We start from the raw sequence: 15629 nt of genomic DNA, 5'->3' as shown, positions 1-15629 counted from the left end.
AAGCCCTTGTGTCGACCCAAAACATTCTCCATTCTCAACGTAAAGCTCAATTGAAGAAAATTTTGTTCTCTACGTAGAGATACGTAAATTTGACATAATTATATTTATTTGTCCTCTACACAATTGTATATAAATTTCAATCTTTCTTTATTAAATTTATCAAATAAATTAATTTTATCGACTGAAATTTAAATTGTAATTAGTATAAAAATTAAACCAAGCAATCCATATAAACAATAATAGAAAACATAATTGTTAAAGATTATTTCTAAGAAAATATTCTGTTATAAAGTCAGACTCTCTTCACTTTGCCTTGCCCCTAAAGTGACAGCTCTCAAGAATTTAGGCAACACCAGAAACATTGAAGCCAACCAACTTTCTCTCTTTATGAAAATCTTAAATTGTTTTTCCTACTAAGAATATTAATCAGTTACTGATATTAATATTTTAATTTTAAATTAAAACACTGATTAAATCAATTAACTTTTAGCCTTAAATTTTGCAATGGCAGAGACCTAACTTTCCATGTCGACGAACATTGAACACCGGAGGTGCTAGTTCTTGCAGAATAATTATCACAGTTGACAAAGGAAACATAAATCCGCACCCACTCAAACCCAGAAAAACAAAACAAGAGGAAATCAAAAGGAGAATCTTGAAAGTAATAATAAAGACTGTACGTAAGCTTACTAGACCAGCTTCAAAATAATTTCAGCAAGTCTGAAGAGCAAAAGCATTTTATATACGAGCAGTTTAACACCTCTCATGCCATTTGTTATCGTGGCAAGTAGGCTGCCTGAATTACCACTCAATAACCACAATTTCAGATTCCCCGGAATCATCAATTTCACAATTTCTTAATAAAAAGATGGTAATAAATAACAAAGGGCAAGAAATTTGATCAAAAATCATCACAGACGAAATTAAAAATGTATCAACCTCAGCGAAAAGATCCGCATACTGATTAAACAAACATAGAAGCGAATATTAGTGAAAAGGTTGAAAGAACTCAGTTTTGGGTGCTGCATTCATCTCTATGGCACGGATTAAAAAGCCAAAGAGCCAAACTCCAGACCCTCATGCGACAACAATCTTATACCTAAGAAAGTAAAAAATCATCAATGAAAATAATAATCGTAAAACAGAACCGTTAAGGGACGAGATTGCAATGCTATCCTTTTGCAACCATGGAAGAGAAGTGACGCGGCTGGTAAACCCTAAGCACGAGTTGGGGTTAGGGATTGGTGAGAGTATATATAGGCATCAGGGAATTGAGTATGCAATGTCCGTGTAACGGATTTTGGGCCTGAATATGTATTGGACTCTTTCCAAAAGCTTTTGCAATGTAGCCCTGTTACTTGAAAATTATCATTAAAAAACTTTAATATTATTCGAATTATAAATATCAATTAACCTAAACCCTGAATATTATTCATTGAAATGATAAAAAAAATGGGTATAAATTACACAAATAAATTCATAATTATATTAATAGTAAAAATCTGTTAATTCGTTAATTAATATTGATTAATTTAGTTTAATACTTTAGATAAAACTTAATATTGAAATAATTAAATATTGTGAATAATAAATATATATATTAGTTTCATGATATGAAAATATTAATAACATAATATATACCTATTTATAATATTTTCTATTCACATTTATTTTTAAATTTTTTTAAAATTAAAATTATTATTTTATCAATATTATTTTTCTAAGTAATCATCTATTTAAATTTAATCATTTTTCAAATTTCATATTTTTAATTAAAAATATATCTACAAAATAAATAAAGCTATTTATTATAAAATTATAAAAAATTATTTATATTTAATTTTATATTTATAAATTTTATTGTTTTTATTATCATAAAAAAATAACATGTATGTAACTCATGTGTTTTTACTGTTAATATACAAAATTTTCTAATAAAGGTAAATTTACATATGTTAAATAATAAACATAAATTTACATATATCTCAAGAGTAATATATGTAAACTTGAACAGAATAAAAAAATTTATCGGTTGTTTTTGTAATAAACCTAAATTTACGTTGGTTATAAATATAATATATATAAATTTATGTCAGAAATTTTAATAAAAGTAAATTTACGTCTAAATATATAAATTTATTATTTCGGAACATTATGATTATGTTACATTATATTTGCTGATGTTTTTCAAATATATACATTATTGGTCTATATGGCTATATTGTTTTATGTTTTATGTTTCATGTTTCGTTTATAAATACAAATTTTAAAATTTGAACAATACAAATGATGTTACTATATTGTTGTTTATTTCATTAATGATTAGATAATTTTGAGATACATATTATAGAGGTTTGTTTGTGGTTTGAAAATGTTATTTAAGTTTGTCTGTATTGTGAACATGTTATGCATGTCTGTGTAGTTGGATAACAAATACAAATATAACTCAATTCTTTCTGGTTCTTATTGAAGGACCTACCGAAGGCTTCAGCCCTTCGGTAATTACCGAAGGCTTCTACTCTTCAGTAATTACATAAGGGTTTTGCCCTTCGGTAATTACCGAAGGACAAAGGCCGTCGATAATGGTTAACGACAAACAATTTACCGACGACAAATTGGTTGTCACTGATCCGTCGGTAATGTTACCGACAACTTTTTGATGTTTTCGACGGACTGTAGCCGTCAGTAATGCCCTCCTTTTTGGTAGTGTTGTTCATACTGGGTGATCATTACCAAAGAAAAAAATCAAACAAATAAATAAACAACAAGGTAAGCTAATTTATAAAAGAATCAAACATACAATTTAATAAATGTTAGAAATATAACAATTTCATTCTCAAAATCCATCAAAATCAAATGTGTGTGTGTGTGTGCGTGCGTGCGTGTGTGTGTGTGTGAACAATATCGGATAAAGGAGGATCCTCAGTAGGTGATTGTGAAGGAGGAGCAGTCTGAACAATAGCAACAAATTTAGGAAGGTGACCATGAAGGCGACCATGTAATGCATAACACTTATCAATCTTTTGGCCTAGCTTGCCTCAATTATCACACTTCATACTTCTTTTTCCCGGCTTGCGAGAGTGATTGCGATCATGACGTTGAGATGCAACCTAGAAAAAGCAGATGTATCATAGATTGGCTTACTAGATACATATAAAAGAGTGGAACAAGTAGAAGAAGTCAAAGTGAGAATTACATATGAACCCAAAATCTGATCACAGATATGAGAGTATTCATCAACAAGGTTGTGTAACGCCAATAACATGAAGAACTTTGATCGTTACTTTATTTCTTGGGCAAGAGTAGAGGCAAGAGGCAATAATTCATTAAATTCATGAAAAGAGCATGAATTTTACCCATATAATCCTGATGTCGAGGAGCAACAACCTTGAAAAGATCATGACAAACTCCATCAAGACGTTGAGTATTATTGGTGTATAATAATTTAGCGTGTTCCAAGATTTCAAAACATATTTTGTCGAGATGACAAATTTGTTTTAAAAAAGAGTGAAGGGTAGCCTTCAGAACAATGCTTAATTGAGCATCAATTTTCAACCAACGAATAACCACAACAAAATCAATAGTTGTCACGTTCTGAGTAATATGATCAACATACCCAAAACTCTTAAGCCAAAGTTTAACGTCTAAAGTCAAAGTCGCATAATTAGTGTCATCTAACTTATCAATAGATAAATGCATATTGACATTGTTAGTATATATCAACAGGACAAACAGACTGATGACAGAAAAGAAGTCAGAACTATGAGTTAAAAGCTTATGCTAATAAGATTTGTGTTTGTTGGACGTTCCAAATAATAATCAAACCATTTACCTCCATAAAGCTTTTGATTGTTTTTAGGATAATGATATTTTGACAACATTTTAACATCATCTATGTGTCATTTTGTAATTGGTCCAAGATTATTCCATAATCAATAATAATAATCATAAACACCAACATAGACCAATCACATAATATGACGCGTAGATAATGTTAAAATGTTGTCAAAAAATGTTCTCAAAGTATCATTATCCTTGTTTTTATTAGATTATTATGTTAAAGTTGTTATTCTTGCAAGTATTCTTATGTATTATTTTTTACTTTTTATATTGTAAAATACCTATTTTTTTAATAAACCAAAATAAAATGAAAAGAAAAAGATCAGTTTTACTAACTTGGAATGATTTTCTTTTTCGTATTTCCTCTGTTTGAAACAAAAACAATAAAGTAGCATTTCTGATTTTACTCAGAAGCAATTAGTTGGCTTTGAGGTAACAGAAAACAATTCTAGAACTCCCTTCGTTCCATCACGCCAAATCCAGATATCAGTAAGTACCCTTCGCGTACACTACAAGATATCACTATATTGCCTTATTTTCATAGCTCTTTCTTACAAGCAAGACCAGAAAAATGGCTGCGTTTTGCATTATTAAAAGAAAACCAAAATTTCATCTCTCACAAATAACAGTACCATCAATTTTCTTGAAGATCTCTAGTGCCAAAGCCTCATCCCATTTAGGTTCTCAGGAAGGTTAACATCCAATTCTGATTTTTCTCTCGGATCCTTCTTTTGATTTGCAGTGTCTATCACATTAAGGAATGAAGATCAAATTGGTTCGCCGTATCAAAAAGTTGCTTTCGTATTCAGGTCATCATGTTCTTCTTTTTCCCTCTCTTTCTGCATTTCTTTTCCCCTTTTCTTCGTTAGTTTGGCCTACAGGTGTTATAATCACCATCAGAAAATTTGATGAAGATAAACAAAGTTTCTCTGCAAACAAAAATGATACTGAAAATTACATCTTCAATCTTGTTATGAAGCTTAAGCAAATTTACTAGTTATCGTGATTTCCCTGACAAAATCCAATTAGAATATATCAAAACGAATTCCTTATGTTTATCCAGAGATAGTGTCTAAGATCTTGATAATTAAGAAAGACGAATATTAGCTTCCTTATTTTATACCTATAGATTAAATTAATAATAGGATAAAATATTTTTTTTATCTAAATTATTTGAAGTTTTCATGGTTAAACTAAATATATGTATAATTCATCTTTGTATTTTATAATATATTTTATAAAATTTATATAAAATCTCATTTGTATTATCTTGTCAAAAATAAAGTTTCACAACGAATTATAATATGTCTAAGGAATAAGATATTTGGAATAAATATATATTTAATTTAGGATAGAAAATAACCTTTTATTTAATTTAGGAACTAAAAAAATATTTATCATTTATCATCTATCATTTATATATTATTTATATTCTTAGTTCTATCACATTTTTTACATTATTTAATAATTGTATTTTTAGTCTAAATTTTTTAAAGAGTCTATATTTATTTTAATCGCTTATACTTAATATTTTTAGAGGATTTATTATACATTTTTTCTAAATCATCTATCTTTTTTATTTTAGAAAGTCTATTTTTTTCTAAATCTAACTGTTATATTTTTAGATTAATCTTCCCAACCTTTTAAAAATAATTTATCCTTTATATTTTTAAATCGTTTATTCTATACATTTTTCTTACATCATCTAAATAACTTTTATATTCTTAAAAATATCTATTATTTATTTTTTAATCTCTAAGTCTCTTTAAATATAATATATATTCCTTAACTTAAAAATTTATATAATATATATTTACTATTATAAAAAACCATCATTCCTTATATATAAATACAAGTTTGTATTTAGTGATCTGATGTATAGAGAACAATGAGATGCAACAGAATGCAGCACTTCTACAAACCACCAAACCTGTTTGGACGTGCGTGAGGAATATGCCAACGCGTTTCGTACGGAATCATACACTGAGTTTTGGACACGTGTCCTTGCCTACTCCAAGAATGAATCAACTTCTTGTTTGTCAAGAGACTCCACCACTTCGGCGCGTCTCCCCTCTTACCGTTTGTTCGCAGAGCATCTATTGGACCCGGATCAGCCCACGGTTACTCGGGCCTTATCGGTGGCCCAATGCAGGCCCAAGGTCCACGCTTTATTGTCAGACTATTTTGCACACACTGCTCATGCTTCTCTTGTCTGTAGCCACCTACTACGAGACATTGATCACCTGCGTCTCAAGTATTCATCACTCAAAACCATTTTTCAGTGCCTTCCATCTAACCAAATCCCTTCACCAATGGTAATAACCCGTTTAACCGAATTTTCAAACTTTTCTAACCCGTTTGCCGCGTCGGGTCTGGTTCGGGCCACCCAGTGTCGGTGCTCCGACTTGCAAAAGCGGCTCGAGTCGAGCCGCGACAAGGCGCGAGCCAAGGTCCAATTAGTTGCGAAAATAAAATGTGGCTCGGCTTGTCTAGTTGCGGCTATAACGGCTTCACTTGTTGTTCTTATAATGTCTCATGGCTTTGCATTGATTGTGGCTATGCCTGGGTTGGCTTCGATGAATCTGGGTTCAGAAAGGAAGATGGGTTCGGTGACGGCTCGGCTGAACGCAGCTGCAAAAGGAAGTTATATAGTGAATAAGGACTTGGAGACGACGGGTCGGCTTGTGGGTCGGGTAAATGATGAGCTGGAGCACATGAGGAGGACGGTGAGATTTTGGCTTGAGAGGAAGGATGATAAAGTTCAGGCCGATGGTGGAGTTGTGCGGTTGTTGAAGAAGAACCAATGTAGCTTTAGTGAGCAATTGGATGAGTTGGAAGAACATTTGTATTTGTGTTTCATGACTATTAATAGGGCTAGAGAACTTGTGCTTAGTCAAATTAGTAATTTAACTTGATTCATCGTCAAAGTGTCATATAATGAATATGTGATAAACTATTTACCTTTAGGTTTGACATAGTGACGGTGTAAAAAGTAGTGATTTGTGTTAATTAATTATTTTAAAATTCGATGATATATTTTTATAATATAACTTGCTACGTAGTTATTTTGATATGAAAGGGATCTTTAGAAAAAAAATTTATAATGAAATTACTTATCTTTAGAGTTAAGAAATTCCACAACATCTTTTTACTTGAATATCTAAAGTAAATAATAAAAAGTAAAAATAATATTTTATTTTCAGTTTTGTTGGATTGTGTCAAATTGGTCCCTTGTTTTAAAAAAGTGTCCACTTGATTCTTACTTAGTAAATTTTGCGTCAGCGTCGTCCCTTCCGTTAAAAAGAAACAAACAAAGTTAATGGATTGATGATATGACACTAGATAGTGGTTACGTGTCATTTTTAAGTTGTATGTGTGGTGATGTGTTAAATAATAAGACATTGACGTGGATAGTAAAGATTGGATGTTTGAAATTGGGGAAAAATTGAGTTAGGGCATAGGGCATTTTCATTTGTGCGAGAGAACAAAGTTCTTCACCTACATTGCGAGCACAATACAATGGTGGGTGTTGTTGTTCTTGTTTGTCTTCTTCTCTTTTCTGTTGTTGTTGTTGTTTAAGGTTTGGATTTGAGTGTTGTCTGTTGGCACTAGCGTGGTTGTTCATGGTTGACGAAGTGGTCTTCCCTCTTTCGGAGTTGGTTGAGGAAGTCTTTAGCGTGGTGGTTCGTGGTTGTCTCGTTTTGGCGTTGGGTTTCAAGTGGCAATGTCTTTGAATATATGTTGTTCGTCTTGCTCATGTAGGAGCTCTCGTGGTGGTTCATCTAGAGGATTCGTTGGAAGCCAAATATGCCATTGTGGAGAGGTTGCTGTGTTGAGAGTGGAAAAAACAGTGAAGAACGAGGGGAAGCAATTTTGGAGTTGCCCTAATTACATAGTTTAATTTTTGTGTTAAATTATTTTAGTGATTAATGAATTGTTTATGATTGGATAATTTGAACAGCGGACAAGAAATGAAGAACTTCAAGGATGCAATTTCTTTAAATGACGTAATGAAGATAATGTAGATGATGTTGGTAGTACTATTGCTAGGCAAAGAAGAAAGATTAATAGCCTAGAGAAATCTGTTATGGCTTGTCAGATAAGGGAGAAGATGTTAACATGGATGCTATGTTTTATGGGGTTCATTAACATTAGCCTTGTTTTTATTTTGTTTAAAAGTCCATGACATGTTGTTTTACAAAGTTGTTGTCAACAACACATTGGCTATATTGTAATATGATGTTTTGAAATGAATGAGAAATGTCAATTTATGCATATGAATTTATGCTTTCAATATACATTTCGTTTGTTATTCTTGTGAATAATAAAATCAGAAACTCATCATAGAACTCATAACAGAATTCATTATCATTACAACTCATTTATATTGAACTTGAAATGCACAATGAATACAAGCATAAGGCTAAATATCAGTGTGAAGTGGATGACCTTTGGTAGAGAGGCAAAAACAGAAAGTGGAGTTGAAATGCACATTGAAACCAAAACCTAGAATTCAAATTGAGATTAAAATCATTCAAATGTACAACATTGTTGTTGATGGAAGAATACATATTGAACCAGGATTCAAAATGAAGTTCAAAATACATATAAAAGTTTACAAAATAGCCAATTCTGGGCTATAACCGACTTTAGCTAAACATTTAGTGACTTCTAAATAACTTATAAATTTCTGTTGTACTTGGCTGACTTTGTTGAAGTTGGCATTGAGTCAACTGACTTGATTGAGGTTGACTTTGGTTTGTTGGAGCAGCTTGTGGGCAAGTATTTCTTTTATGACCAAGTTGTCTATATATGTCACATCTCTTACGAATTCCACCTTGCTTTAGTTGTGTATTATCCTTCTTTAGCTCCCAAGGCTCTAGTCTTCTTTTCTTTTTTGGTCTACGAGGAAACACCCTTTTAGGTGGAGGGAATACATCAGGATGAGAAATCATTTCCCATAGGTAAGGACTGTTGATAGGGTATATCATTGGAATGTATGTTTCTTGATATGTTGACTTTCTAAACCAATGTGGAATGTAGTCCTCTCCATTGATGTTAAAAAATGATAACCAATTGCAATGATAACCAATTTAAATCAGTAAAAAATTTAAAACATAAAGAAGTCCATATTGTGATGTAGTGATGTGCACATACCTAGGTATCCAATATTTAGTCATGTGCAATTCCTTTTCAAATATTTTTTTAATCTTTGGGCAAATAGAACCTTCACATGTACTTATTTTCTCTCTATATGTTGCCCATCTCTTCATGAGGTACATACGAATGTATTCCATCATTGCGATGATGGGCTTACCCCTTGCATTTTATATGACACTGTTAAAAGCTTCATACATATTATTGACTAAGGTGTCACAAGCAACTTTAACAATCAAAGTAACCTAACATACCTTGGTGGAATGACTAGCAAGTATTTAAAGGCATCTTGATTGACATCTTTAATTTCTCTCATCACTACCTCTCATGCTTGAGGTGTGTTGATGAAGATGCCTTCCATAATAGACGTTTTAGAATTTGGCCAGAAAATTTCTTCCTAAAATTTGCATATATGTGGCGCATACAAAACCTTTGCTTCACACAAGGTAAAAGTTCTTGTAATGCTGGTACAAGTCCCTATCAAGCAAAAACATGAAGCTATACAAGTTAAAATAAAACACATGAACATTTCAAAGATAAAACACAACAATGGGCTACGTTACTCACTTTTTGTTGATTTGAAATATATGTAATTGTTGACAAAGCTCCACACCACCAAGATCATGAATGAGCAATTCTAAAAACAAAGCCCAACTTTCCTTATTCTCCACCTCCACAACAACGTATGCCAAAGGTAACATTTGCTCATTACCATCTCTGGCAACTGCAGTTAACAACTCACCTCCATATTTTCCTTTTAAGAAACACCCATCCAAACCTATAATAGGCCTACATGAAAGGAAGTTGTCCTTACAGGCCTTCAAACACACATATAGTCTCTTGATTATTAGAGTGTCCTCATTAGGTTCAACATTAACTTTGATAGTTGAACAGAGATTTGACCAAAGCAACTCATTTGCATAGTCATACACTCTTTTATATTGTTCTTTAAAATCACCTTCAATTTGTTTAAAAGTCATTGCTTTTGCCCTACAGGTTGTAGACCGAGAAATACCAATGTCCCACTTCTTAGAAACTTTGTTTTGGAGGTTATACAGATTAATATTAGGATTCTCTTTTATGGTCTTCTCTAACCTCCCACTTAACCATTTCGAAGTCATTAAACAGATGTTAAATTCTCTACTGCACGTGTGCTAGTCTATAATCTTCCTTAGTTGCCATGTATTTTCAGCTACCTTATATGCACAATATGCATACCATATACATTTTCCTTTTGCCCCAAAACATTTGATACAAACTCTTCTTTTGTCATTTTTAAAAACCTTTAATTTCCTACCATTCTCTACACCATACATTCTTATTGCTTTTGTTAAATATTTTTTTAGCGAAGTACGTGCCCACTTCCCATTTATATTGTTCCATACTTTTGGGCATTGAAAAAAATCCCAAAATCCACATACCCTTCTCTATCATCATTTGTGTTATCACTTTCCACAACACTGTTTAAAGTGTCAGATATCCAATCAGTTTCAGATAACCCCTAGGTCCACCAATTTCTACTTGGTGAGTACCTTAAAATATATCAAATTCCACTTCATCTTCATGGTCAGTCAATACATCCTCTTCAGACCCATTCCAACTTCTAACATCATACTCGTCAACTTCTACCTCAGCCTCAAGCTCTGCCTGACCCTGTTCCTCCACACCATCACCCTCTACCTCACCCTCTGCTTCAACCTCTATGTCTACCTGCCCTCTACATCCAGACCAACATCAATGTCTCCCTCCCCATTTGCCTCAACCTCAGCCTAAGGCTCTACCTGACACTGTGCCTCCAAACCATCAGCCTCTACCTCGACCTCTACCTTAGCTTCTACCTCAGCCTCTACCTCAAACTCTACATCAGACACTACAACATCCTCTTCCTCTAGGTCTAACTCAATTTGTGGTTCACCAACCTCTATCTCAACTTTCTTTTCAGCACACTCTCTTTGAACTTCTTCTTGACCATTATGTCTCTAAATTTCGGGTTCAGAAAAGTATTCCAACATATGAAGATACTCAGGCCACACACCATGTGTATAATATAAACGCGAGCTTGACCATTCAACACAGAAATATTCACCAGATGACATGCACCTTTGTCATCAGATAATAGTTCCAAACAATCTTCTAACACAATACCACGACCCAATGAATACCACAACTCCTTTACATTCCTATAACCCATATCCTTAAGAATGGACAAAATTTCAAAATAGCTCCATCGATCTGGGTCAATTTTTAAAGTTTTGGTTTGACCATATTGGTATCTGAATGTCCCATTATTCTCAAATTTACCCCCATGGTAAAACATGACTTCAATGTCTGAGTTGGTCATCTCAACTAATATGAAAATTGTTGACAGTTAATCTATGCTTAACCGAAATGTTATCTACATTACAAACAAAATAGTACTATGGGGAACCATAAACACACCAATAAAAGACCATAAACAAGTAAAATAACTTAGTACGGGGACCATAAAGACAACATAAACAAATATTTTCACACACCATCATGGGGGACCACAACGACACTCGGACACCAGAAACAAAAGAAAAAAAAAGTTAATGGGGGACAATAAATAAACAAACCATACACAAAGCAAATGTTATGGGGGGACCACAGGGAAAGCAACTAAAAGCTACATATACGCACCTTCGAATGCCGCTTTTCGAAATACCCCACCAACACAATCTCTACAATTGCGCGTCCAAATCCCCAAACAAACTTCACTCAACAAAATCCCAATTAGCATCTCAGTCTGTCTTCGCAATGTAGGTGAATAACTGCTATAAGGATTCTCTGTACAATCGCACAAATGAAAATGCCCTGTACCCTAACTCAATTTTTCCCCAATTTGAAAAACCCAATTTGTACTATCTACGTCAACGTCTTATTAGTTAACACGTCACCACACATACAACTTAAAAATGACACGTAACCGCTATCTATTGCCATATCATCAATCTGTTAACTCCGTTTGCTTCTTTTTAATGGAAGAGGCGACGTTGACGCAAAATTTACTAAGTAAGGACCAAGTGGACACTTTTTTAAAACAAGGGACCAATTTGACACAATCCAACAAAACTGGGGACAAAATAAGCTATTAAGCCTAAAAATAATTATGTAAAAAATTTTCATATAAATTCTAATTATTTGAAGAAAATTGTCTTAAGATTGTATTATGTGATTTAAATGCTCCATTATTTTGGTATAGACATAGAGAACTTAATATGTAAAATTTTCATTAAAAAATATGTTAAGATTATATAAATGTAATTATAAGATAAAATAAAGAATATTATATATCCACTAGTCAAGTATTTAAGAGGAGTTGACCTGCTTACATATCAATTGATCATATTGATCGTTGACATTAAAGATTGTTGATGGACATCTAACACAATTAACTAGTTTAAATGTTACTTAATGCAAATTAGCTAAATTATTGTATTAAGGCATGTTTGGACCGTAATTAGGTCGTTAATAAGTAAAAATCCATTGCAAGTAGAATAAATATAAGGTCCAGGAGATGTAGTTATGTTGCAATGTTTACAACACTTAATAATTTTTGCATTCAGACCCTTACTGCCTTAAGCATCGGAATATGTAAGACCCGAAAAAATAAATTAATGTAATGTGTGATTGGGCGTGAAGTAAATATTAAAAAAAAAATATTTGACATAAGTGAAGTGTATCATGGATGGTTAGAGTTCCTTGTTTGGGTCACTGATCTTTTTTTGGGAAGTGTTGATTTTTTGATGCGAACCCTAGGTGCTTTAGTATTCATAGCATCAACCTAATGGTAAAGTTCACGTGTTTAGTAGAGTGTGGGGGGGGGGGGGGGGGTGGGCGGGGAGTTAGAATGTGAGAGTTGAATATTTTAGAAAGTTTTATGCACTTATGTTGAGTGGGAGGGCTAGCAAAGGAGGCTTTGGAATTAAGATCATTAAGAGCTAAATTTTTCATTTTGGAAAAGAGGTAAGGAGTAACATCCTGATTTTTGAGATGTTACGGGTTATTAAAAATCGAAAAAAATTCAAAATTTGTCATAGCACGGAAACGTACTTAAGAAAAAGCTTATCCAATTACATTATTTTGAGTAATAAAATAACAAATGAAATACTCTAATTATATTGTCTTAACTTGTAAGACAAAATAGATTTAATTGAATCCCAAGGTTTTTCCCCATCTTCTCTTGAGTCTACCATACCTCTAAAACATCTACAATATCATTTGCTCACGTATAACACATTATACCATCATCGTCGATAATTTCATTCACAAACACACAAACACAAACATATATGGGGTAAGCTACCGATAAAAAATCATAACAATATACATACTGATTATATCAACCACAATCAAACACACAACAAGATACATACCTTATGATTATATCAATCATAATCTAGCACACAACAAGATACATACCTTCTGATTATATCAACCATAATCAAACACATAACAAGATACATACCTTCTAATTATATCAACGATAATCAAACAACCCTTACATGGAAGTATTAACAATATGATTCCTAATCTTCTAACATAAACAATTCCAACATAATGAATTACTCGATCCTCGATCCTCAATCCTCGATCCTCAATCCTCGATCCTTGATCCTCGATCCTCGATCCTTGATACTCGATCTTTAACCATTGATCTCCAACATCTCAAACTTAGACCCTTGGTCTATCTACCCATTAGCACCTATTCTAACTACCTATTATAACCATTATAGTAACACTGCTATCAACATAGCAACACCTGGAGCATCTCAAGTACCATGATCATCATAGATACACCACCATCATGACTATCTCAATCATGAACAACACCATAAGCATCACCGTACCATAACACCATAGTGGAAAGAGTTTGTTTCACTCTTATACTCTACCTCACCGATTGTAGCCGCTCCTACAACCCAATCTGTAGCCTCGCTACAGATATGTTCGAGTAGTCCCACACAAGGAAGGTTCAATACCTAAACAACCCTTCCTATGCACACAAGGTAAAAGGAAGCACCTATACGCATATCGTCAGAGCGGCTGCAACGGAATGGTTAGCATGGAATAACAAACTAAGAGGGTTTTTAATACGAATGTGTGCCTTTTAATTTCTACTCAATTAAACTTACCAAGCAAATAAAAATAAAAAATAAAGAGAGTAAGGTTGAGAGAAATTTGCACAGATAATTTTATCCTGGTTCGGATCTTACCAATCCTACATCCAGTCGCTTATCTCAAATCAAGATAAATAGTTCACTACTCACAAAACAATTACAAATTACAATCACAAAGAAACAATTTGTAAAAGTTTAGAAACTACCTCTCTTGTTACCTCAAGAGATGAAAGTCACTTCCTCTATAACCCACAAAGGATGAACACCTCCTCTGAATCTTCACAAAGGATGAACACCTCCTCCGAATGTTTCACGAAGGATGATAGGCTTTTAACTCAACAACAACAACAACACTCAATCACACTCCCTATGAAAGTTCTCGCTCTATGCCAACATACCAAGTTCTCAAAGCCACAGCACAAGGGTTCAGCAAACCCTAGAACACTTATCACCGCACACTACAGATAAGATTTTTCAAAATACACTTATTTCGTATTTTGCATTTCGTTTCATATTTTAGAATGAGAGTCCCAATCTGATTTATAGAGATCTCACTCAAGGATACTTCCAAAAATCCGTTGTCAACTAATTAACGTGTGATAATCAATTATCCAATTATGGTAATTAATTATGCATTTAATGAATGCACAACGGTAAAAAAACTTGCTTAAAAATTCTCATAATTGCTCATTATAATCAATTATGGCAAGTCATAATTGATTACTGATAATCGATTATTATAAATTGATAATCAATTATCTTGAGTATAAAATGAGATTTTCTTATTCAAATTAAATTTTAACGCAACCTAAGACAAACAATACATAGAATCAAATATAAACCACATCCTATACATAAATCTGCTAAACTATAAAATATTTAATATAAAAACAAGTCTTCATGAAGATCTTCTTACAATAAGAGCACTTGAGACTTGACTTTGAGACATCATCAAAATTTCTGCTCTTTAGCTTTATGCTAACACATATAGCATCAAAATTTACTAGGTATAACAAGTAGACGTATCCTCCATTCTCACGTTGATCAATCACATACTCAAGTACATCCCAAAACCCACTGATGCTTCAATCTCAACCACAAGTCAAAACTGTCCCTAAACATATCATGTAATCTCATTCTTTGATTATCATCACGTTCCACAGCTCCTCAGACTTGGTCCACGTTCATTCTTCCTTAAATTTTCCATTTTTAAATAAAATACACTGGGGTAATTATTTATCATAACTGGTAATCGATTATTCTGAAAAGGTTCATATTTACACAAAACATATCTCAGTGAAAATTTCCAAAAACATCACACATGAAAGGATAATCGATTATTCCCAAAACCATACTCACAACCAATGCGCAAATAATCAATTATAGCTAATGATAATTGATTATTAAGAAATCGAAACATATCTTGAACAAAAATCATGTATTCAAACATGCATACCACAACCCTAAATCACGTGAAAACATAACCAAAGC

At 32.8% G+C, this 15629-nt stretch overlaps 1 protein-coding gene and 1 non-coding gene across 2 annotated transcripts; one reads left to right on the top strand and one right to left on the bottom strand.

The window, feature by feature from the left end:
* Nucleotides 1–673: 673 nt before the first annotated feature.
* On the bottom strand, nucleotides 674–798 carry LOC124826020 (small nucleolar RNA snoR77). Its single transcript, XR_007027804.1, has one exon. It is a non-coding gene; the product is annotated as a small nucleolar RNA snoR77 (small nucleolar RNA).
* Nucleotides 799–4292: 3494 nt separating this feature from the next.
* On the top strand, nucleotides 4293–6890 carry LOC124826017 (UPF0496 protein At3g49070-like). Its single transcript, XM_047298782.2, has 2 exons — nucleotides 4293–4649; nucleotides 5743–6890. The coding sequence occupies exons 1-2, from the start codon at nucleotides 4601–4603 to the stop codon at nucleotides 6753–6755; spliced, it is 1062 nt and encodes a 353-aa protein (XP_047154738.2). The 5' UTR covers nucleotides 4293–4600; the 3' UTR covers nucleotides 6756–6890.
* The last annotated feature ends 8739 nt before the right edge of the window (nucleotides 6891–15629 follow it).

Source organism: Vigna umbellata, chromosome 1 (assembly GCF_029865625.1).
Source record: "Vigna umbellata cultivar VRB3 chromosome 1, Vumbellata_1.0, whole genome shotgun sequence".
Lineage (NCBI taxonomy): Eukaryota > Viridiplantae > Streptophyta > Magnoliopsida > Fabales > Fabaceae > Vigna > Vigna umbellata.
The sequence above is the reverse complement of the archived record's forward strand: the minus strand, read 5'-3'. Positions and strand labels throughout refer to the sequence as shown.

Coding starts and splice junctions, on each gene's coding strand:
- LOC124826017 (XM_047298782.2), top strand. CDS start 4,601: ATGAAGATCAAATTGGTTCGCCGTATCAAAAAGTTGCTTTCGTATTCA. Junction 4,650..5,742: donor AAAGTTGCTTTCGTATTCAG/GTCATCATGTTC, acceptor GAGATGCAACAG/AATGCAGCACTTCTACAAAC.